General features: G+C 45.8%; 2 protein-coding genes across 2 annotated transcripts in view; one reads left to right on the top strand and one right to left on the bottom strand.

Moving 5' to 3' along the window:
* Positions 1–23,643, top strand: part of LOC126534813 (uncharacterized) — a 49,047-nt gene extending 25,404 nt beyond the window's left edge. Inside the window, exon 3 of the mRNA XM_072289478.1 lies at positions 19,238–23,643. Within this exon, the coding sequence (XP_072145579.1) occupies positions 19,238–20,375 (1,138 nt within the window). The 3' untranslated portion in view covers positions 20,376–23,643. The remainder of the gene's footprint in view (positions 1–19,237) is intronic.
* On the bottom strand, positions 2,856–7,227 carry LOC126534291 (ipis-1-like). Its single transcript, XM_050181562.3, has 2 exons — positions 6,841–7,227; positions 2,856–4,160 (listed from the first exon to the last, which is right to left on the bottom strand). The coding sequence occupies exon 2, from the start codon at positions 4,147–4,149 to the stop codon at positions 3,013–3,015; it is 1,137 nt and encodes a 378-aa protein (XP_050037519.1). The 5' UTR covers positions 4,150–4,160; positions 6,841–7,227; the 3' UTR covers positions 2,856–3,012.
* Positions 23,644–24,335: the final 692 nt, after the last annotated feature.

Genomic DNA, 24,335 nt, shown 5'->3' with positions numbered 1-24,335 from the left:
ATGGTAGGAAAAACGCGCTGAAGCACGGACAGAGGTAGAAAAATGCAAGACGAGCGCTGCCTATGCTCCTTGGTGGTGTGGACACCGAAGTGACACAAGGCTCGTTCGGCAACAGAGGATCGCGTTCGGATGCCAGCCGGCTGGTCTCCACGGCGGAAAACTCGCACGGAATGTCGTGTGCAATCTTCCGAGATTGCAGGCTTGCAAAAAAAAAAAAAAAAAACGTAACACGGGACGAAAACCAACATATCACATTCTTGAAAATACGTTTGTGACAGCACAACACCCAAACAATATAAATCTAATGATATTTAAAACCAAGAGTAAATATTTAAAACGATGACTGACGCACCTTTTTGAAGCACCGATGACTTTTGTACCTTTCCTGCCTCGATCGTCTTCTCGCACCATGCTTGTAATGGTTTCGATAAATGTATTGTTCTTTTTAATTGCTTGGTAAATAACAACTCAACCATTTTAGGCTCGGGAAATGAGTAGTAAATGTTCTGTGTACGTGTAAACCAGCGCAAAAGCCATGCAGAGCTGCTCTTTCTACTTTTGTCCCCTGCAACTAAGCTAAAAAGCAGACGACGCGCCGCGTTGTAGGAGGCACGGGGTTATATTTCTTGCGCGATTAGACATGTGCTGTAGCATTCCAATCCCGAGAGCTCTACGAAACCAGTCATCAAGATATAAACGTCTCATTTATACCTAGAATTACGCGTTTTGGAAGTACGATTTTTTGAGCGGGACTATTTCTTTAGTCGCGCAGGCATTCGGCGGTCGTGATTTGGTCGGTCATCTCGCGTCTCCAAAAGTTGTACCCGGCTATAGATTTGCTAATTGCAAGTTGGGAAATTGTGATATGTAACGCTGATACATTAGTATGGGACATTAGCGACCATTGTCCAGTTTTCATGTGTTATGATGATGCGAGGAAAACCAGAGGCCGTGTATGTGGCTCAATCACTGTTGGTTGTATTGTCGACCAAGCGTTACAAGCTTTCAAATCTCATATTTCCTCTCGCGTAGTTACGGCAAGCTGCCTGGGAGTCAGTAATAATTGTGACGGGCTCCCGGACGTTGGAATAGTATGAACTCCAGGACACGAGTCCCTCCGTGGAAATCAGCGTGCGCACGCTATAGCCCGAGCTCATGCCTCCCGGGCGCCACAAGAGAGGGATACAGCCGCATCTATGGAGCCCGTGCCTTTACAATACTACACCGTACTACAACACCACAGATTGAACAGACAATACCCACCCCCACACAAGACCCTCTCACGTGAAGACGCCGTAACATGGCGACAATTACAAACCAATAGATTCCCCATTTAACCAGACTGCACGCAATACACCCTACACTATATTAATAACAAATGTCCCCTTTGTAACGACTACGCCTCCCTATATCACACCCCATGGGCGTGCTCCAACGTGAAGGCAGCCCCGCAAATACCCAACCACACACCCGAGCAGTGAGAGGCCGTGCTGACTAGTTTGGACTCTCGTAACCGGCAGCAACTGATGCGGCAGGCCCAGGAGACAGCAAGAGGCGCAGGAGCCCTGGATTATGGGCGCCTCCCGAACAAGCAAAAAGACACCCGCTTGGCCTTTCTTTTTTTTTTAATAAATGTTTTTCCTCCTCCTCCCCCTCCTCATATTTCCCCGCAAGATTGACCGTGCGTTATATGGTACGAAATATGCATATATGAAAAATATAAAAACATGTGTGACTATCATGTTCTATTGGATTTTCATTATTCAAACCAAATCTTTAGGCTGCTTTTAGGAGGAACGGCTTCCCTACGCGAACACGTGTACACCTGCTGTCTTATCACCGGTTTCCTACAGACAACAAACTACGATTGCTACAGCCACCTATCTTCCTGCAATTATAAATAAATACAGACAAACACAGTACACATCGAAACCTTCGTTGCGGGCGATGCATTGAGATTACTGAAATAGTTGTTTGATGTATGACGCTTATATTTATATCTGCTTCTTGTGCTTCGGCCGCATGCAGTTCTTGCTTCATTTCATTCTTTACCGATCCTGATTTCGCTAGCAGCACATTTGCATGAAATGCTACCCCACATGCTTCACGTAGCATTTCAGCATTCAGAAGCCTTCAGTAGCATGTGTGGGTTTATTGATCAGTTCCCTTCACCCAAAAAGCTCAAGTATACGTGACGACTGCGGTAGAAAGGATGTTCCACATCCGCCGCCTATGGCATGAGTGGTGGCGCTGGCTAAAGCTCTCAAGGTTAGTTCCGGCAGATAAACATTACGTGTATATATATATATATATATATATATATATATATATATATATATATATATATATATATATATATATATATATGTATATATACAGGGTGTTTCAGCAAACACTTCTAAAGATCTTTAAAAATGGCCTGTGGCAGATATCACAATTCTATTTCATGAGCTGGTCTACTCTAGGCGGCGGACAACACTTGCACAACAAATTGAGATGCAAAATCGATTAATTAATAAAAATTCCCTAATTAATTTTTGACTAATTACATTATGACCCATATTGCAATGTACATATTGTAGTCGTGGAGTTCGCAAGGCAGATCCACTTGTAACAAATTTTCAAGATGACGCCAGTTTCGAGATATAAATTCCCGACCTTACCGAAGAAATGGTTTGGCGTTCCAGTTAATTTGTTAACAAAACGTCGTTTCATGCACTGAAGTACACAAGTAACTGGAACGCCGATGCATTTCTCCACAAAGTTGGGGAATTTATAACTCGAAACTAGTGTCGTCATGAGACGTTCAACCAAGACGTTCTTCAAACCAGTCGTGAGGACGGTATACTGAGACGCACAATGCTTAAAACTCATCTTTACTTGTTATTTTTTTAATATCCATAGTTGTAGCATTTATAACCTAGATTAAATCACGTAATATACGGGCCTGTCTTGTGCAGCAAACATTAATAGTACTAGCTACTTCACGCATTTCTGCGCATCACTTTCTGTTCACAAACGGCGAACTGAGCCAATGAAAAGGACAACCTCGGGGTCATGGCTTCGGATAAGAAACATGAATGGTCGGTCCACCACAAATTTACGCTCCTCTTCCGGCATCCTCGCGCTACGGCACATCATAACTACAGCGGTAGCAGCTGCAGCCTCAGTGCCTTCTTCGTTGACTTCCACAAAGGCCTTGTGGATCACATCGGTAGCGACTAGCTTCCCTGCGTCGCTTATGGCGGAGAGATTCGCTGCCGGTCCGAAGAAGTCGTTGATCCCCATTACTTGTAACGTGGCCTTCAGGCTGACAGCTTCTTCCAGCTTGAATTTCGGCAAGTAGAGCTTGACGTTGGAACACCTGCGCATGTTCTCCAATATCTTGGAAAGTGCTGAAGCGGTCAAGCGCTCCTCTAGTTTGGACAACCCCTGGATGTCTTTGGGAAGAAGCAGCACCATGGATGTCTTGCTGCCGCGGTACGGTATTTCCAAAGCTTCTACCTCGATGTCATCGGAGTGGCCCATCGAGAAGCTGGACTTCTGAAACATCATCTCAACTTGCGTCTTGTTTCTCGAGTCCAGATGGAAATCGGAAGTGCGCGTATACTTTGAGTCAAACTGTGAGCTCCATAAACCCTTAAAGTAGATGGCGTTTATGAGAATTAGAGTGGTCATCGCGTCCACGGTACCGCTCGGAAGGAGGTCCTTGATTCTTGATTCTGTCGCCTTCTCGACCCACGAACTGACTTCCTCTCGAACGCTCTCGTACTTGTTCCTGAAGTCGACAGACTCTATCGTCGTGTTGTACTTGTCGCGAAGGAGCGCAACGTAGCTGGACAGCACCGGAAATGTCTGTTCAGCGTACATCCGGTTGGCGATATTAAGTTTCACGTCAGCCGCGTAATCAGGAAGTTTCGAAAAGAAGCTCGCAAACTGACTGTGGACCTCGTCAGCGTCGACATGGAGGACAGTGGACAGTTCCTTAGCCGTGTTGCTTCGGGCGCCTCCCAGTGCCATGGAGAGGGCAGCAGAGATGCTGAACGGCGAAAAAAAGATGTTCCCGTCCCGTTGGTCCTTTGCCATTAGCTGCTTGTAGAGGTCCACAGAGAAATTGAGGACTGAGTATCCGAGCGAGCTGGCGGCCATGGTCACGTCCTCTGTAAGAAGGAAGAACACTTTCAGAGCCTTGGACAGCACAGCATCCTGTTCCTTAAAAACTTTGTTGCGAGATTCTTTGCGAATTAACAAGAGCTCCGTTGCAGATGCTCGAATGCAATTAGTACGACGATAATGCGCGGCCGGTCCCAGTCCCGTTAAACTGGTAACTACAGGGAATACTGCAAACGATTCACAGCTTTAAGCTTTGTCTTTCCTTTCCTTGATTTCACAATTTCGAGCTGCAACAATGCGGTCGCGAAAGCTTTTCAGCACAAGGCACAGCCATGCTTATAATGGCGTCTTTATAAATGAAACGAATATGTGGGACGTTAAATCCATTAGCACAGAAAGAAATGAATTTCTGGGATTGAGGAGGTTGTCCGAGAGTTGACGCTGTCAGTGCTCTTGCCCTTATCGACACTTATTGGATACTTTACCATGCATGCTAGGTCGTGTAGCGACTACCATGGACTCTGCCGCTGTAGCTCAGTGGCTATACGCAGTTCTGTGACTGAGCACAGACATACAATCACAGTAGGCCACTGTCGCCGCATAGTGTCACCGCACAGCAAAGTAGCACTTGCAGCACTATAAACATATCTTCTGGCTACATTCGCTTGCCAATTTTGTTGCCCTTAAAAACTGCAACACTGTAGGGTAGGGTAGGGTAGGGTAGGGTAGCAAACCGGAGTTTGGTTTGCTACCCAGCGTAGGGTAGAAAACCGGATCTTCCCCTCTGGTTAATCTCCCTGCCTTTCCCTTTTCCTTTGTCTCTGTCTCACTCTCTCTAAGACTAAGCACAAGGTCGCAAGTACGATTCGACATCACAGTGGATGCATTCTATTTTTCCAATGAGAGCAGAATGCTGAACCACACGGGAGAAATCCCAGATGGGCACAATTATCCTTGCCATGGCCTCCTACAATGGCGTCTCTCATAGCCTGTGTATTGGTAGAGATGTCGAAATCCATCGATTGCTTACTCATTACCGTCTAATAGGCTGCAAAGCGCCCAAAAGAAACAAAAGAAGCTCGCATTGTCTTGGCGCGCTTGCAGTCTCTATTGTGTAGGGGCACTGCGTCATTGGGCATAAAACGGTTGCAAATCTTCGATAGTTATAATTGGCACGGGTGTGGTAAACTGTCATGAAGTCAAATACGGATTGTCCAAGGTATTACACTGCAACAAGCCCTTTTTTTTCCATTTCGCCACTGTGTGTAATCCTGGCGTGATCCAGGATGAGTTGCCGAGTCTATGGCCGCCATCATGTTTAGAACCTGTTGACGTATAAGTGCCACATTGCGCTCCTAATTAATTAAACAAAATAAACGTTATCTATAGCTTGCGTTCACGTTTTGTCTTGTGCTACCTAACAGATCAACCTTATTTCTTATAGTAGCAGTTAGTGACATACCGTCGACTAGTGCGTCCACTGAGTGTAAATGGATGTTTTACAGCGAAGCTGTATACCTCTACCGTCCAAGGAAATTTTCGTGTCGTGGGCATGGTAAGCAAAAAACTCGCCATACGTGGGCCGATCCCCAAGATAGTGTAATGCCGGGCCGACCCGCGGAGGAGGGGAAGCAGGCATTAAGCACTCCCCATACGTGGGCCGATCCCGAAGATAATGCAATGCCGGGCCGACCAGCGGCGGAGGTGCAGTTCGCCATTAAGGGGCCCACATGCACAGCTTCGCTGATCATGCTTCTTCACGGAGTGGAAGGGCACTGAGTTTTTTTAAGAGACCACGTAGTTTGGGTTTTAGTTTGGGTTCGACTGACACTTATGTCTGCCAAAATCCCAGACATAATCAAGGTAAGCGGAATGTCCATTTAACGCAAGGTGAAACGAAGTTAAGGTGAAACGAAGTTCATTGGTACTTCTGAGCAAAGGGAACAAAGAGTTCTTGTGAGTATCATATCTAACAAAGAAAGGCTCATCTGCGTGCAAACCGTTCCTTGATCTGCGTTCCTCAGGAACAACTGTTCGCAAAGTACTTTTTGTCCACCACATGAAAGCTAAACAATCATGGCCATCTTTAGGGAAATGAACAGCCGGATGCTCTAAACATAAGCTCCAATCAGGCCTTTTAATTTCGGCGGAGGGCATTCTCGAGCGTGTTGTTATGCTATGTCAGCATGAAAGTAGCATAAAAATACGAGGGCGTTTAGTCGAGGACAGAATCATGCTCGACTGAGCCGTTCTCATGCTGCTTATTTTTCAAAATTTTAATAACAGTTATAGTTTCATTTCTGCCTGTGCAGGTGCACGTACTTTCCTCGCTGCCAAAGCAGGCGAGTTTCAGCGCCAAATGCAAGCATAAACGAAGCGGCCGTTTTGTGGGATCCCTAAACATTGACCTCACGCTATCTCTAATATAAATTAATGACACGCGCTCTACAACTTTTACTCAAGTTGTGAAGTTTGCTGGGAATCATCTCACGGCTCATTTTGTGATATCTGATGCATAAGGGATGTTTCACAATAAATTCATAATGACTGCGCGCTACAAAAGAAAATTTTCAGGCTTATAAGGTTCAAATGAAGCTACTTAGATAACCCAGCAGTACATTGGAATATATAGACCCACAACACTAGCGTCCTCATTCGCACTTTCTGTGAAAGTCTCAACAATAACACGCACGAGCAATAGTATAGCCATCGGTACCACCAACCCACCTGTGAGCAGTAATCGAAGTGTCAACGACAAACGTCCGTCTTTCCACGATCAGCTCTGGCGCAAAACTAAGCGAGTTGGGGGATTCCGATGCCTCCTGCTCCGACGCAACGACTGCAAACACCGCGGTGAATATGCTATCGGGTAGTCGTTATCCCCGGACTCCGCCGATTTGGGGCATTATTGCTCAGCTCCGAAGCGCGTAGTGACACGCCAACTGTTGGGCAAGCTCTGATAGGAAATGCGTTGCACACTGCCAGACAGGACGAGCGCGTCAGTGCGTTCACTGCAACGTCCACGTAGAACGTAGCGCGTTTCGAAACAATTCACGGAGCGACCGACAGCGGGGAGGCAGCTATTGCCTGGCGCTTGCTCAACAACGACGCCACGAGCGCGGCTACCCGCCTGCGCCCCTTGGCGACGCCAGGTACCTAGGCCGCTCCCTAGGACTCCCCGACGCCGGGGTTCCCTAGGAGCCAGCCCGTATTCAAAGACGTCGCCTGACCGCAGGAAAGAGGGACTATGAGATGCAACGGTAGTCATTTCGGAGGCCACGTCTATTCACGGAAGGTTTTCAATTACTCGCGATGGCTGGCGCTACCTGTGTAGCAGAGTGACCCATGCTGTTGTGGCTCAGCCAAGAGAGAGAGAGAGAGAGATAGCAAGGAGATGCAAGGCAGGGTGGTTCACCAGACGAGTGTACGGTTTGCTACTCTTACGGAGCTGCAGTAGGGATTACGGTGATCACTCACATCGTCTCCCAGTAATGAAGTGTTTTACTTTTGCAAATAGCTCATTTTAGTGCGCAGTTTTCAGCGCTTGAGTTAGTTTCAGGAGTATCGAGCGTGCCTGTTGCTAAGTCTGGATTTTGCTCGGTAAGCCACAATAATCGACAATGGTGGCTTTCTTTTGTTTTGTTTTGTTTTGTTTTGCTCAACGAGCCCGCCACGTGGCGAAGAGGCTCGGTCTTTCTGTCCCGACGGTGGGGGGGAGTGCACGTTCCGATGCACATCAATAATTTTTTTCCATCCATCCATCTAAGCGGTCATCCTCGCTTGTAATTTTTCATAGTGGTTCAAAACAAGAAAGTACAAATTAAATTAAACGAAGCACTGTCGTAAAACAAATCGCCAAAGAAAAAAAAACAGACAGCTTTAAGAAGAAAAATATCAGCAGGTTCGTTCGTATTCAGGAGGACGAAGTTTAAGCAAATCTATTGACTGCCAACCATTCCCATGATGGCGGAACAGCTGCACTCAGAACTCCCTCTGGTACTAGCGCACGAGTGCCCTCTAGTATTTTTCACTTATCTCCACTACATACACTGATCTATACCGGTATCGTTTGTGTGAACATCTAATAGGGCGAGCACTTCCGCATGTTATATGCGCATTGTAACTTGCTGCATTTGTGGGAATGTCGTGGCATAATTCACTTCCTGCTCAGTTTTCACTGATTCCACTACAAAACGTGTCACGATTTGTCATGAGTGCCTGCTAACGTTCTTTTTTTTTTTTACTTCGCGATTGTGGCATGGGGTATGTGAAATGTTCGACAAACTTGTAGTCTTTACTAGGTTGGAAACTTGAGGGGCCTTGGCGGTAATTCATAGTTTGGAAAGTAACAGCGCTAAACGGCCAAGAGCATAGGCAACGAAGAGCGCAACACTGCCGCCGTCTTCTTTTTAACCAGCTGTTTCATGTGACTGACCTGCAAATTCTCATTGAATTGGACCTCAAGTAGCATGAAATGGCTCTCGGTTTAACCACTGTGTAAACATTCATTATACAGACTCGCAGGCCTCCTTAAAGGCCTGCGAGTTTGCGTAAGCATTGTGATGAGTGAAGGCTGCAAAAGGAGGCTTGAGGACAGCGTCGCATGCAGCGGATATCGCAGCTAGTTCCGCCGTTAATGGGGCGTTCCAGACAGGGTGGCGGGGAAAAGTAGGCCGCGGTGGTGCATGGGCTATAATACGCTATGGCTGAAGCCTCGTAACTGAGGGCGACGTTGGTGTCAACAGCGTGGTGATGGGGAGGAGCGTCACGAACTAAAACGTTCCATAGAGACAAGATGTAGCACGCCTGAAGGCGGATGCGAAGCAGTCGATTGTAAGAAAGGTTGGAAGAAAACATAGCAAAAAATTAAAAACAGATCTGAAATTTAAGAAAACATACGCTTCCTATGAGCGATAAAGTACGGCGCGATGGGTGTACCGAAGAGCAAAACCACAAAGCTCGCTGCCCTACATCACCTTCTAAGTTGTTTCAGAAATTTGCGTGTAAGTGGCGCAAATGCTTTCGTCATATATTGTAACAACCCCTAAGCACTAAAACATTTAATGTTAATGTCATCGTTGCAGGCATGCTTCATCGGATTCGCTGGGGCGTCGCCTTCACTCGACGCTATGCACATATCGTCGGTTGTGCCGACAGCCCGGGCTGTGAACGCTGCCCTGTGCCTGAGACTCTACAACATCTGTTTTGCGACTGCCCTCTCTACGCATCACAGTGGAAGAGGCTGGCTTCTGCGTTAGCGGGCATTGGCAGGCAAACATTGCTTGAAATTACAATTACCAATTACCATAGCTATCAATACCAATTAACAATACCAAATTACCAATAGTTACAAAGGCTGCACTGGACTAGTTGAAGATCGTCGGACTATAGAAACAAGGGTTTAAGCAAACCGCTGTGTTAGTCTATGCATGCATCCCTTCTTGCTGTCCTCATCATCATCTTTCATCATTCTTTTTTGTCCCCTTTCCTTTTTCCCTTGTGCAGAGTAGCAGGCCACAGCAGGCTAGCTCAGGCTTAGCTCCCTGCCTTTGTAATAAATTATCTCTCTCTCTCTTTCTCTTGATATATATTGTGCAATATCGTCTTAGTAACGCTGATCACAATGGAGCGAGAAAGAGCATACATACGCTTAACCTGCGCCCCCAAGAAACGCCCTGTCGCGTGTACATTTAGCCTAGTATTCGGAAGGAAACCGCATTTTAATTGCGAAGCATTAAACATTTTGAAAATTCACCCGCTACAATACGAAAATAATAATGTGCGCCATAAAGTAAATAATGAGTGAATCAGTATCTTTTGTTCATTTTGTTTAATTTCTCGGGCTAGTGATAATGTCCGCGTCTTCGGATAATTCAGCTCAAGGACAATAACTATGCTACCTGCCACAGGCGAAATTTGAAAATCCCCGAAAATTTAAAAATCATTACACCGTATGTAAAAAAAGTGTAAGATCAATAGGTGCAGATAAGCACAATCTATGGGGTACAATATACAATATATGCTACACGTGATCATACAACAGAATAAATGAATTGAGCAAAATAAGCAATTATTTGGATATTACAGTTTGAGAAATTCTAATAATGTGACTTAATCGCACTGTGCAAGTAAATCGTCCTCGAGAATGATTGTGAACTGGTTTAGCGAATATGTTTTAGCAGTTAATTGGTCAACCTTGTTCCAATCACTTACTGCTGCTGGAAAGCCCGGAAATTTCAGACAATGAGAATGATGCCTATATTCAATGAGTGTCAAAGAGGGCTTGTTGCGTGTAGACATTCATGACGTTATAGAAATAAAGTTTTAGTTTTTTCTATATATGTTTGCCTGGTTGAGAAGAAACTGGTACATTAATTGTAATCATGCTACTTTCGATCTGTGTTCAAGGCTAAGAAAGCCAATTCCTTTACTCTTAGTAATTTGGGGAGTGAGTCTGAAAGCTGATATTTCTTAAGAAATAAGCCTAGCCGCTTCTCTTTGAATGTCTTGTAGTTTATTAACGTTATGTTACGCGGGTTGGAGTCATGAAATGTTTGCATATTCGCGAACTGTGCTAACGAATTTTCTGCAAGCTATGAGTTGGGCTTCACGTGGCGCAAGACGAAGGGCGTTTTCTGAGAGAGAAGAGTTGTAATAGGGTGCTCCATGGGTTGTTGTTAATCTGAGAGTACATTTAAGATAATGAGATAGTAGTAAACCAAGTCTCTAAAACTCAAGTTACTTGGACATTATTTGCAGCGTATTGAAACTCAGACCTGTCTTTTTGCCAGGTAATGGCAGGGCTGTGGATGTGCTCGTGGTCGTGGCGTCGTCGCTGCCGTTGACTCGTTGTCAGTCCATCTTTGTCATTGTGCAGCCGACTCTCGTAATACAATTATCGTCCCGCCATCTTCCTCATACAGTCATCGTGCATTTGTTGTCATACCTTCGTCGTAATGCGGTGGTTGTCGCTCCCTCTTTGTCAAGATAGCTTCGTCGTAGTAGTCTCTCCATGCCCTAGTCTTGACGCCATCATCGTCACACAGACTTCTTGATACAGTTCACGCCATTTTCGTCATACACTCGTCATCATCCCATTGTCCGGATACCGTTGTCGTGCCATCGTCGTCATACATTCGTTGTCATACCGTTTTCGTGAAGCCGTCACGGACGCCCCATCATCGCCATTCTAACCTGCTCCTCCAACATTTATCATGCCGTCGTCCACACACCATCGTCCTCATACCGTTGTCGTCATGCCGTCGCCGCCATACAGGCTTCGATGTTCCATCGACGTCAATCCTGCGTCATTCTATCCTAATCAGACTGTCGTCCTTTATTCATGATTATGCCGCCTTTGTCACGCCATTCCGTTATCGTCACTCTAACATCGACAGCGGACTTCGACATCGGATATATACCATTGCTGTCAAACCATCATCCTCACAATGTCATTTTATCATCGTCATCCCTCCCGTAACGCCATCTCTTTGTCATCGTGCCGTCGTCATCGTACCGCCTTCGTCGATCCATCGACGTCGTTCCTTCGTGATCGTTCTATCGCAATCGTGCTGTCGTCACGTTTTCGTCGTACAGTCGTCGTATTGTCGTCGTCTTGCCGGCGTGGTAGTGTAATCGTGGTCATTACAGCTTCGTCGTCCCTTTGTGCCTATAGAGTAATCGTCACGCGAACGTCGACATGCACTCATCGCCATGCCGTTGTACTCATATCGTGGTCGTCACGTTGTCGTCGTTGTACCAGCGTCATCTTCAGGAGTCTTCATCTTATTGTCGTTGTACCGTCATCGTCATATCGTCTTTACGACGACATCGACGTCATTGCTTCGCCGTCACGCTGTCGACGTCATACAGTTGGCTTTCGCCCGCCATGCTCATGGGTGATCTTGGTATGGGAGCGGTATAGCAGAGTCGGACGATACCGGAGTTTGTCGCATATAGCTGAAGCAACAAAAGTTTCAGGATTACCGCTGCGGATGTTAAATAAACGTGACTTAAGCGATACGATATGTCGCAACATGGCTTGAATGCTAATCACATTACCGTCGACAGTCACTGTGAGATGAGTTCTGTCATAGTTTTTTATTCAAGGACATTATTTCGCAGTAATAGAACTCCTGTAATTGGAAAAGAGCTCAGCTGGCAGTATTATTGTTGACGCTCCAATTGGAAAAGAGCTCAGCTGGCAGTATTATTGTTGACGCTCCAACTCCGCACTTCTCTTTTACTAGAACATGTTAATATCCACGGTCACAGCAATTCCTCAAATATCAGATTTTCACTATCCAAAAGCACTCGCTAGTTTACATTATTGCACGATTCACAGCTGTTAGCCAGCCGGGTGTGGCAAACAAACAAACACATGTAAATCTGCTTTCTTTATCTTTCTTTTACGTTCTTTTCATCTTTTCGTTCCTTGTAGAATAACAAACATTCCTCTTAAAAGCTTGAGGCCACTCTCTGCAATTACCGTCTTTTCTTTCAAGACTTGAAATGTTCTGCATCTTTCACCTCGGCATCGTGCAGAAACCTGCTCTTTAAAAAAGCAGGAACAACAGCGCTCATCAAACTTTTTCCTAACAGATGGGGTCTGGAGGTTCTTGTGTAGCACTTTAAGCTGTAGACAAAGAAAGGATAGAAACACACATGCAACAACTAGGCGCATGCGCAATGAGGCTAGGGTTTCATCAAGCGCCTAAGCATACCTCAAGTCTACGGTACCGAAGCGGCGCAGGTACGTTGTACTTTATTGTAGCGGCTTTAATACAGTGAAATATTTAAACCGAATTGAATATTTACAAAAAAAATGGCCTGCAAAGGTCGGCTCAAATAACAAATGCTTCTTTTTTTATTGGTATACAAAGGAAGCTGCCGTGGCTAGAGAGCGGAAGGAAAAGAAAAACTTATTCATTTTCTGCCATTCGCGCGAAGCTGTTGGAAAGTTCATTCGATTGGGTTGCTTGTAAACAAAAAAAAGGAATTATAGGTAAAAGATCATCACCGTTTTATGATGGCGGTCGCTGGACCCTATGCGCGGATTATCCTATATATTCCGTTGCTCTCAAGTTTAAATATATCTACTAGTAACGTGAATATTCCGACACAATTGAACGTTCTGAGACATCGAATATCAAAGTTCCGAATCGAACACTTTGATATGAAGTAGAAGTATTCGAATTCTTCTTTGTAAGGTCAAATATTCTGGAGTCTCTAACACATTTTACCGCACACAATTTGCGTCCGAGCTCTCACCGTAACAGATTACGTCGCTATTCCTGCCACCCGCGAATTTTTAAACACTTTCATAATTATAAATACATGGTCATTAAACAAGGGCACAACACGTATTAATAAGCGTTAGGCGGCACAAGCGACCAATGATTTGGTTATTCGCTGATTATGGAGACGACGGTGGGAACGTTGTAGATGCGTTGTTGTTGAAGTCGCTTGTGGTGTTGCCCGTAACAATATACTGCTTTTCGATCATTTATCCTTTCCGCTAAAAATAAAGAACAACGTGTGTCTATAGCGTGTGTTCGGCGAATTGGGTGAAAACTGTCTCAATTATCCCATATATTTAAACCGGAATGGACAATGCCTGACCGGACGGCCAATCGCATGCAGCAAATAGACATGATACAGTGTAATTCCTGCATAACATATGCTTATACAGGGTGTCCAAACTATCCTGGACCAAGATTTAAATATGTGCAAATGCCACGTAGCTGGAATGAATCAACGTAATGTTGTTTGCCGTCACTTGAAGATACACGGAGTATTTCTTGCCTTCCGCCTTATTACACAATTAGTCCTAATTAAATAATCAACTTCTAAACTATTCTAATGACAAAATTGAGTGTCAATGAGAACCTTGTAGAACAACGTGAAAAACTCCCGATACAGGTTTATGGTGCTGAATACGAGCTACATAAAAGTGCTTTTCCGGGCACAAATGGCCTCGAGCGGCCAATTGCGCGGCCGCTCAGCGTCCCTTTGGGCATCAGCTATGATTTAAAGTGACTGCGAATGAAAAGAAAATTAGGGCAGAACTCATCTCACGATGTCTGTAGACGGTAATGCCAATAGCAATAGAGAAATGTGGCCACAGATCATATCCCCGAATTCCGATCTACTTAACGCGTCTCGTGGTAATTCTGATAATTTTGTTGGTTCGGCTACATGCCGCATACTCTGATATCGTCCCACTTTGGTATGGCACTCGCTTGCCAAAATCACCCACGAGCATAAAGACATGACGAAGAGTGTGTTACGCTGACGGTGTAACGTTGGAATGACAAGGCACGAAGGATATTGATGGCACCGCAAAGGCGTATATCGACGGCGGCCTCACGACAATGAGGTGTCAATTCTTAAATTACGAAGATGGTGTTGGAACGACAACGGGACGACGGCGACATGAGGGCACTGTCATGACAACGACAATATGATGATGATGACATGACGACGTCGGTACGTGTGGCGCCAACCGGATGAAGAAGCGGGAATGGCGACGATGCCACGACAAAAATGGCATGACGACAGTGTTATGACAACGGAAGCGTGACCGCGTCCGTGTGACGAGGGCTTAGTGACGATGATGGCATGACAAATATAGAATAGTCACGATTGAAGAATCACAGCTTAACTACGACAGAATGATGAACAATGAATGAAGTCGATGAATTGACGAAAGTGGTGTGAAGATGAAGGCATGACGGCAGCGGTATCGTCATGCTAAAGTGCTGATGATGGTGAAACGACAGCTTGATGACGCTGGCATGACAACGCTATGACGACGAGTGTATGACGACAATGCGGCGACGATGATACCATGACGACGGCATCATGACAATTTCAGCACGACGAGTGTATGGTTGCAATGGCGTTTACGACGACCGCATCACGGAACCTGTATGACGATGATGGCGTGCCGACAACAGCATTGACGAGAGTCGGTTTACGAAGCTGGAGTGACGGTGACGGCACAGTCACGACGGCATTATGACGACCATCTGACAAGGAAGTTACGGTAGCGACTGTTTGAAGATAACGGCATGACAAAGGAGGCATAGTTACGATATAATGACGACAGTATGATTACAATACAATGACGAAGACAGGTTGACGTCAATGGAACGATGTAAGTGGTTTGACGAGAACGTCGTTACGACAATGAGATCACGTTACTGAAGTGATCACAATGATAAAACAACCACGTAATGACGCCTGTGTGACGATATCGCGATGACTGCGGCTCAATAAGAGTCGGGCGACAGGGCCAGATTGCCGGCAATGCAACGACCACGTCGGTATCAGGACCCCGATTACATACCCAGTGGCCGAAGTATTAGATAACTTTGACGAAAGCTTGAATGGCGGCGATGCAACGAGCATGATGGCATCACGACCAAGAGCACTTACTTAGCGTCCCGAGAAGGTAGTCAACTTGGGTAATGTCTCATAGATAGATAGATAGATAGATAGATAGATAGATAGATAGATAGATAGATAGATAGATAGATAGATAGATAGATAGATAGATAGATAGATAGATAGATAGATAGATAGATAGATAGATAGATAGATAGATAGATAGATAGATAGATAGATAGATAGATAGATATTAGGGGGTTTTACGTGCCAAACCACTTCCTGATTATGAAGGACGCCCTAGGGAAGGGCTCCGGAAATTTCAACCACCTGGGGTTCTTTAACGTGCACCTATATCTAAGTACACGGGTGTTTCCGCATTTCGCCCCCATCGAAATGCGGCCGCCGTGGCCGGGATTCGATCCCGTGACATGGTGCTCAGCAGCCCAACACCGACAGATAGATGCTCTCCACTATTTTTGCCCGTTGTATGTCATTGGGATGGCTTTAACATTTTTTTACGCCTTCATTCTGCGCACGGCCTGGTACAGGCAGCCGTACTGCGGCCGCTGGGCGACCGATGGTCCACTCCCCACGCTTATTGGCTCTCCGTCGTCGTACATGAGCTACCTAACCGCGTACGCAAAGGAATTTTGGTTGTTTTGCGCAGCCAAGAGGTGAGATAAGCGGTGACCGCAATTTCACTTTGGAGGAGCAATATCAGCTCTGTGGAAAAGGGGCCTCGTTCGAATAAGTGCGTGGAGAGAGGTGGGCGTATCGTGGGAGATGCGTGACTCTGCGCGTGCAACTATTGTCAAGCTTATCGCTGTGGCACTAACAATGAGAGCTACGGGGAGCAAGATTATAACACTGTCCCTCTTGTGTATTATAGTACAACTGATGAGTGGGTGACTAATCCTACTGAAGGGAGGGTTAGCGGATATAGGAAGCAACGAGTTTCCTCCAACACTGTCCTGAGCCCACTCTGGCGCCACTACCTAGGCGAGTTTAATAATGGCCGCTAAGAAACCGTGGATACCTCGGAATATTGAAAATAAGGTTCGGCTTCAACATGGCTTGGCTCAAAACATGTGAAGGATTTCTCATAATTTGTCTTCATAACAAGTCCTTTGCTATACATATATTAATGTCATGTCTATTCTCCTATATTATTCCAGTAGACGAAGATAATTCCCCTAAACGATTACCTAAACCAAAACCAGGATACAAACAAGTCGCAACTAACAATTCATGATTCGGAAAAGAAAGCGTAAAAAGTACGGACATAGTAGAAACGAAAGAACACCACCATTGCAGGCGTTTAAATTGGTCTTTTAGTTGCTTTTATGTCTTGTTATTTTTTCGCTAGCGCCTGCTTTTTCAAATCATTAATGGTCACAAACTCGCACAACTTTACGCCATTCTTGACACGCAACACACAAAAAGGCTTGTGCACGCAGCTATCACCAATGGTTTTGCACTGTCAGCAATTACATTAGCGTTTTCATGCGTGTTCTGTGAAATGCCACCTGTTGCATGTGTATACTGACCCAGGCTGCAGTTCTCTTGTTCGCTATATTTCCCAGAGACCTTGCCGAGTGTTCAGAACATCGTACGAAATACGATACGCAGTTACGTATGAAAATAACATGAAAACCATCTTAAGAGGAATTATCGTGACGCGAAGCATTATGTAGTGGCTCTTTACTTTAAATGACCGAAACAACGTATGGAAGGGCTCAAACGGTATCCCCTATGTGAACTCGCTATGCACTGCTTTTCGTCATGGTGTGTCTTCAGTCCGAGAGCAGGAGCAACTGTGGAGGGTGGCGAGCAGCGCCGGGGTTGATATAACCCACTTCTGCCCTCCTCCTCCTCCTCCTCCTCTCCCGTTGTCCAATCACTGCACAAAGGAGCGCGCGCCTCGGCACCAGGTGCGCGCCAGCTTCGCGATAGCTGCGCCTCTAACCTCAAGGGGGCGGGGCGTAGCTTCGGATTTTGCGGGTGATGTAGCCTTTCCGCCCATAGAACCCAAGACCGCAAGATTGTCATATGGTCCTTTTACTCATTCCAAATGCATCATTACTAGATAAATAACACAGATTGGCTATTTTCAAACTCCCAAGTTAGCTTATCACTCCATACTCGTCGTAAAACTAAGACTCGGTTGTGCAATTGGGTTTTCTTTAAAATTTCAGTAGTTACGTATGGCGTATACCCTTATGATGTTTGTATACGATAGATATTATTGGGCTTAGTTTAGGCCTATCACACTGTTTTTTTTTTCAGAAAGTTGATTCTTTAAGGTGGACCAAAATATTAAATATCATCTTGCGTGATCCTCCTGAGAGCTTTATATTAATACTTCGCATTAAAACAGTTTTCTACGCATGTGTCTTGCGTTCCAGCAGTACTTTCATGGCCATTGGCTTCGTCTACGGCGTCGCTGACACAACAGGTTCAATTCAGTATGGTGTTCCGCTTCAAAAGTTATGGAATAGAAGTTTGACCTTCATGAAAATGCCGCTATATTCAGAGCGTTCTAAGTGCCAATTCATACCTGTCTTGTGACATAAATTACACTTGTAAGACAGTGCTGTGTTCACCGTTTTATGATGTTCTACCTCGCTCAGCGGCCACATAGAGCACAACCTTCTGCCCTTAAGTAGTGCAAGCGAATGCGTCAGTGTTATATTTGTGATATCTTCAACGAAATACTTATAAATGTAGCGCAAATCAGAAATTATTTTGTACACCTGTGATAGCAACACAGGGCTTTTGTCGTCAAGGAATGGCTACTCAGTACAATAACGCCTTAATAAGGCCGTGACATGTAATAGAGTGAATCGGGTAGTTGTATTTCATTGAATAACCGCATCGGTTATCTATTTCTTGCTCTTTTATATATCTATTTCTTGCTCTTTTATAAGTTTCTCGCGATAAATTTGAGCGAGATAGTGTGAATTAATGAAACAGCTGCTACCTTTTTACGAAGTTGCTTTTCTGAGGAATGCTGAACCCCAGTTTTATTTATTTTAGCTCGATTTATGCTACTCTTATCAGGCTCCTCTACAAACTCCTGTTTCACATGAAAATCTTAATACGCGATTGCTCGCAGTTCGCCTCCCAGATTGACAGACAAGCCCGTTGTGGATTTGCTAAGCCTCATTTTCTGCTGATTATTAATATCCTCCTCTTTCCCCGAGTGGTGGCACCCACAAGCCTCATTCAAACAATCCAATACCACATGCATGTAGCAATATTATTATCATTATTCGTATAGCAATCATACGGAGACTGTAGGCGCATTTACGTCGGTGTCGGTGTCAGTGACGTTTGCGTCGCCGTAATGTGTAAGCAGATAATCTCCCCCCCTCCCCTTCGTCGTCCAGGCCCCGTGCACAAAAAAACACATGGCCGGCTGACACACGGCGGTGTCACCTGTGTTCTATTGCGGTGGCGACTGCGTAGGGTGCGCCTGAACATGGCCGCGCGGGCCCTATCCCGAAAGCGATATGTGATCAGTACAGAGTCTAGGTACGCCGGGGGCTCATAGCTTCGTGTGCGCTCTGGTCTCACCGCTTAGTTCGTGTTGAAGCTAGAGGCAGCACGAAGGTCATTGTTTGTTACTCTTCGTGTTGAAAAAGTTTCTTGAATTCTATTGCGTCAAAGCAAATATTATCAAGTTCAGTTTCGAGCGTTAACGTGTTTTTTCTGCACGCGTGTTTATTTCCAGAAACTGTCAGGCCATGACTCCGTCACAAGTGCTCGGTGCCTGTCTGCTGAAGCTCTCCCTCAGCCTATACGCCCAACTACATTCCGAGCACAACGACGACAATGTTCTCTTCTCACCGTACAGCCTAGGCATCGCACTTTCCGTGATTCGTGACGGCGGCCGCAGAATAACCGCACGCGAAATCTCCGACATCTTCCAGTACTATCTAGACTTACACGAGCCCTTCAAGAAGTTTCTCAGTGTTGTAGCAAGTTACGCTCCAGACGTCACTTTCGACATGGCGAGCCGAATGCTATGCGACTATCGGTACAAGGTCCGGGAAGAGTACACGTCGCTTCTGGAGGAATACTACAACACCTCCGTGCGGTTGGTGGACTTCAAGGAGAGAGCCGAAGGCGTTCGCGACGAAGCCAACGCCTGGGTCTCGAAGCACACCGCACACAATATCAAGGATTTGCTGCCTCCCGGAAGCGTCAACGCCACGACCGTTCTGGTCCTGATGAACGCCATTCACTTTGAGGGTTTTTGGGAATTCCCCTTCGAGAAGACGCTTGCGAAGCCACAGACGTTCCATCTGGACTCCAACAAGAGCGTTACAATGAAAATGATGAGCCAGGTGGGAAGGTTCAAGGTCGGCCGTTCTGAGGAATTGAAGTCCAGAGCTGTGGAAATGCTATACAAAGGAGGCAAATGTTCGATGGTAATCATCCTCCCAGACGACGTGGAAGGACTGTCTCTCTTGGAGGAGAAATTGTCGGAGTCCAGCCTAGTGTCGCTGCTCGCAAATCTCACCATGGACAATGACGTGCAGTTGACAGTTCCCAAGTTCAAGCTCGAGGCAGGTCAGTCCATGAAGGACCCGCTCAGGGCTATGGGCGTTAAATACCTGTTCGAGGAAGACGAAGGAGACCTGTCGGGAATCTTCGAGGAAGTAATGACGCACTTGTCTGACCTGGTACACAAGGTGTTGCTCGAAGTAGACGAGGGAGGCACTGCTACGGCGGCAGCTGCGGTCGGGACTACCATCGCTTCGCGAGTTCGAGTGACACCTTTCGTCGTTAACCATCCCTTCATGTTTCTGATCAGGAGCATAGAGCCAGACGTGCTTTTGTTCATGGGATCGGTGCGCCAGTTGTGAGGCCTGGGGACGATGCGAGTGTACGAGGACCTATACTGTGTAACCTTTTACAAGCCGTTGCGCGTAGGATATCAAGTGGACTTCAGTGACGAATGTCAATATGTTGGCACGTAATTCAAGAAAGACTACAAAACTTTGACGAAGAAAAATAAATGTGATAAAGCGCTAAAAAGGCGGAAGGCAATGTGGCAGCAGCGCGAGAATCAGAAACGCGAAACCAGCAGCTTTTTCACAAATCGTAAGCATTGGGCAGGATGCTACCAAACTGTGGTGCTAACACGTCGTTCTTAATGACAAAGCGAAAGTTTAGTATACTAAGTTTTCGCTCAGACGAATGATTCTGTCACTTTTGAAAGATCAACCATTTTGCGCTGAAACGCATTCTCAGGGCACCAGCTGTACGTTTTACCCATCGGTACGCTAATATTGATATGCCATGAGCGGATTTGTTTTCGCCGAACACCTTCATATTGAACGCACGTACCTCAGCCTAAAACCATCAAGAAACATGGTTTAAAGATGCGTAGGATATAAAACTCAATCGCGCCAGCGGGCCAATTTCAATTGCAGAAATTATTAGTATCTTTTCTTTTCTTAAAGAAATTGTTGCTTCCACTAGGAAAATTCATATCCGAGAGGCGTTCCAAAAGAAGATTTCCCCTGACCCATTTCAGTTAGGCATGCATACAATAAATTTCACAAAGTGTTATATGTGCATATCTATAGGTCAGAAAAAACATCCAGCTCTTATAGGTAATGGCCTTGTACAGATCTGAAGCTGAACATTGTGGGAGCATGGATCAAGTGAAGCACCGGGTAGTTATTAGTTTTCTTTTCTTTCTCAAAGGCAATACAAGTTAACAAATTTTCTAATAGCGACGACAGTGTATGAAACAAATGCCCTGTCGTATGACGTCGCTAAGTACTGGAATCGGCAATTCCAATGTGAAAGGAACTCGGTTCAAACGGCACCGATTCCTAGTCGACCTTACTCATTCATTTATAGGGACGCTGCCACAAAAATGGAAGCTGCTATAATGTAATATCGCCGCATCGCATTTACAGCACTAGCTGAAGGGGTCGGGATCAGTGTAGGGTCTTTTATATAAAATATTATTCAGAAACATCTGCCCGTTCGATAGGTGTCAGCGCATCGGGTTCCAAGATTGCCTTCTGTTTTCACGAGGAAAGCCGAGCAACCTGCAGCTGTGAACTTTAGAACTTCATGTGTGACCACATCGACGGGTGCAGAACTCACGGCGCTCCGTGCTGCACTTGATTTCATTAAGCAGAAGCCACCGCAACAATGGACAGTCTTTAGTGACTCCAAGGCAGCCCTTCAGTGCATACGAAGCCCAATGCGCCATGGACCCAATGAACAACTGGCCTTTAGAAATTCGGCACATATATCATCAAAGCTATGACAAGGGACATAACATAATCTTTCAGTGGCTTCCAGGACATTGTAACATCAGCGGGAATGACCACGCCGACGAAGCCGCCCGATCTGCACATGAAAGTGGTCAACGAGTCTTCATTCCGCTTTCGCGAACAGACGCTGCGGCTGAGCTGCGATTGATGTCCCATGAGTGTACTTTGCCCCTGTGGGACTAAAATGTATTCACCATGTGTCGGTTGCGTTCGTTGTCTCCGGACATACGGATGCACCTCCCACCTGGATTACCACAACGTGAACAAACCATGCTCTACCGTCTGTGGCTAGGCGTTGCCTTTACAAACTCATATGCTTTCCTCATAGGAATGGCCAACAGCCCCACGTGCGACACATGTAACATCGACGAGACGCTCGCACACATTATCTCTGTCTGCCCGCGATACAGTGCTGAGAGACAAGTGATGTGCAGAGTACTGGACCAGTTGGACAATCGCCCACTTTCAGAACTAAAAGCTTTAGGCCAATGCTCCCAAAGAACATCCGCATTGAAGACCTTACTCGCGCTATTAAGGTTCTTGCGGTCTACGGGGCTTCACGACAGACTCTAAGAATGCCGCCCCCTACCGCTCTGTAGTGTACGCGCTTTGTTCGTGCTTGTCTCCCTTTCTTTCTATCTCCCCCTTTCACTCTGTTTCTCTTTTTATCCCCCTTAACCCTTCCCCCTGCGCAGGGTAGCCAACCGGAACTACCTCTGGTTAACCTCCCTGCCTTTCTCTGCATTATTCTCTCTCTCTCTCTCTAGACCAAGGGGTATTCTGTAAGAGTCCACCTAGTGGACTGCCCATTTTAACCACCGCTGATTGGTTGGGTCTGCTCGTCTCTTCCTCGCTCGCACAGCTTTCATCCTATCAGCACATCAGCAGCAGCCGAAATGGACATTCCTTTAGGTGGACTCTTACAGAATCCTGGTGCCTTAAAAACAAAGGTCTCATTTAGGCCACATTGGTTGCACGGGATGGAATATGGGTTCAACATTGTCACCTAGAAAGTAAATGTGAATCTAAAGAATGAAAGCACCGCGACTCCTCAAACTACGCGCGTGCAAACTTCAGCTTGCAAGGTGGTGTTGCCAGGTTGTTTTGCGATCAGCAATGAATGGTGATGACAGATTCCTGCTGAAAGGGGCCACCGCAATCAGAGCCTACATCTTCCTGACAAAATTAGGAGAAGCCAGCAATTTAAGCAGACGTGGCATTCTGTCAATAGGCATTCTGCTCTTGCAAACCAGTGCTCCTGCTCGCAACTCGCATGTTACACAAATGGAAGCAAGCTCCTGTGAGTGTGAAATTCTTTGTCATATCCCCCATTCACCCCCCCCCCCCCACTTTGTGTCCTCAAATTTCTCCCTTTGTACGTCAAGCAAGATATTTTTTTGAATAATAGTCAACCTTCCTGATGGTGACATGCTCATCGTCGAAGTGAAGCCATGACTCAAAAGCCAACCTCAGGACTTCTACAAGAGCAGTATTTACAGCAGCATAAAGCAATGACAGATGCGTGCGCAGAGAAACAAATAGAGGTGTGCCAACTTTAGTGCTCCTCAGTCCAGAGGAAGTGGGTGAGGGGTAACCATTATTGAACGTCCCTCGTACGCACGCTGTGGACTGCGGGAAACTTCAGTAACAAAGGCATAATGGTTAAGCTGTTCCGGTGGCTTGTAAAGACAAACTTGTAGACACACCGACCCAATGCTTTAGTAGCAGATACAACAATCAGCTAGAATGCTCTCGTTCGCAACTTTAGAGAAACAAAGTGAAAGTGAAGAAATAAAATGTGATTAAACTCCAACTTAAAAGTTATGCCTCGTTATTGAATTCAGCCACAACTTTCTTCCAGATATAATGAAACGCGTACTCGAAATCATAGTTATTTTGTTATTATGCACTACAAATTGCTTCTGGACACAACCACGTGTGGTCCAGGATACGACGATGGCCGAATGATATATATATATATATATATATATATATATATATATATATATATAGGCGCTCAGCTGATCAAGGCTCAACACCATCACTAAATAGGACGCATATCCTCTTCCGCGTATTGATGATGCTATCGACTGCCTCTCATCAGCGTCTTACTTTTCGTCTGTTGACTTGAGGTCGGGGTAATGGCAGATTCCTATGCACAAGGCAGACAAGGAGAAAACGGCATCTGTAACACCAGATGGACTTTTTGAATTTACTCTGATGCCGTTCGGGCTCTGTAATGCGCCTGCAACTTTCGAGCGCTTCATGGGCAACATCCTGCGTGGTTTGAAGTGGGAAGTATGCATGTGCTATCTAGACGATGTAGTGATTTTCGGGCGCACATTCAGTGAGCACAACGCACGTCTCGATCTTGTGCTAGATTGCTTGGACAAAGCGGGTTTGGTGCTCAACTCGAAGAAGTGTCATTTTGGAGAGCGCCAAACACTCGTTCTGGGACACCTAGTGGATAAGGACGGTATAAGACCTGATCCAGCGAAGACTGCTACGGTGGAAGCCTTCAAGCAGCCT

This window comes from Dermacentor andersoni, chromosome 7, assembly GCF_023375885.2.
Source record: "Dermacentor andersoni chromosome 7, qqDerAnde1_hic_scaffold, whole genome shotgun sequence".
NCBI classification, from domain to species: domain Eukaryota; kingdom Metazoa; phylum Arthropoda; class Arachnida; order Ixodida; family Ixodidae; genus Dermacentor; species Dermacentor andersoni.
The sequence above is the reverse complement of the archived record's forward strand: the minus strand, read 5'-3'. Positions and strand labels throughout refer to the sequence as shown.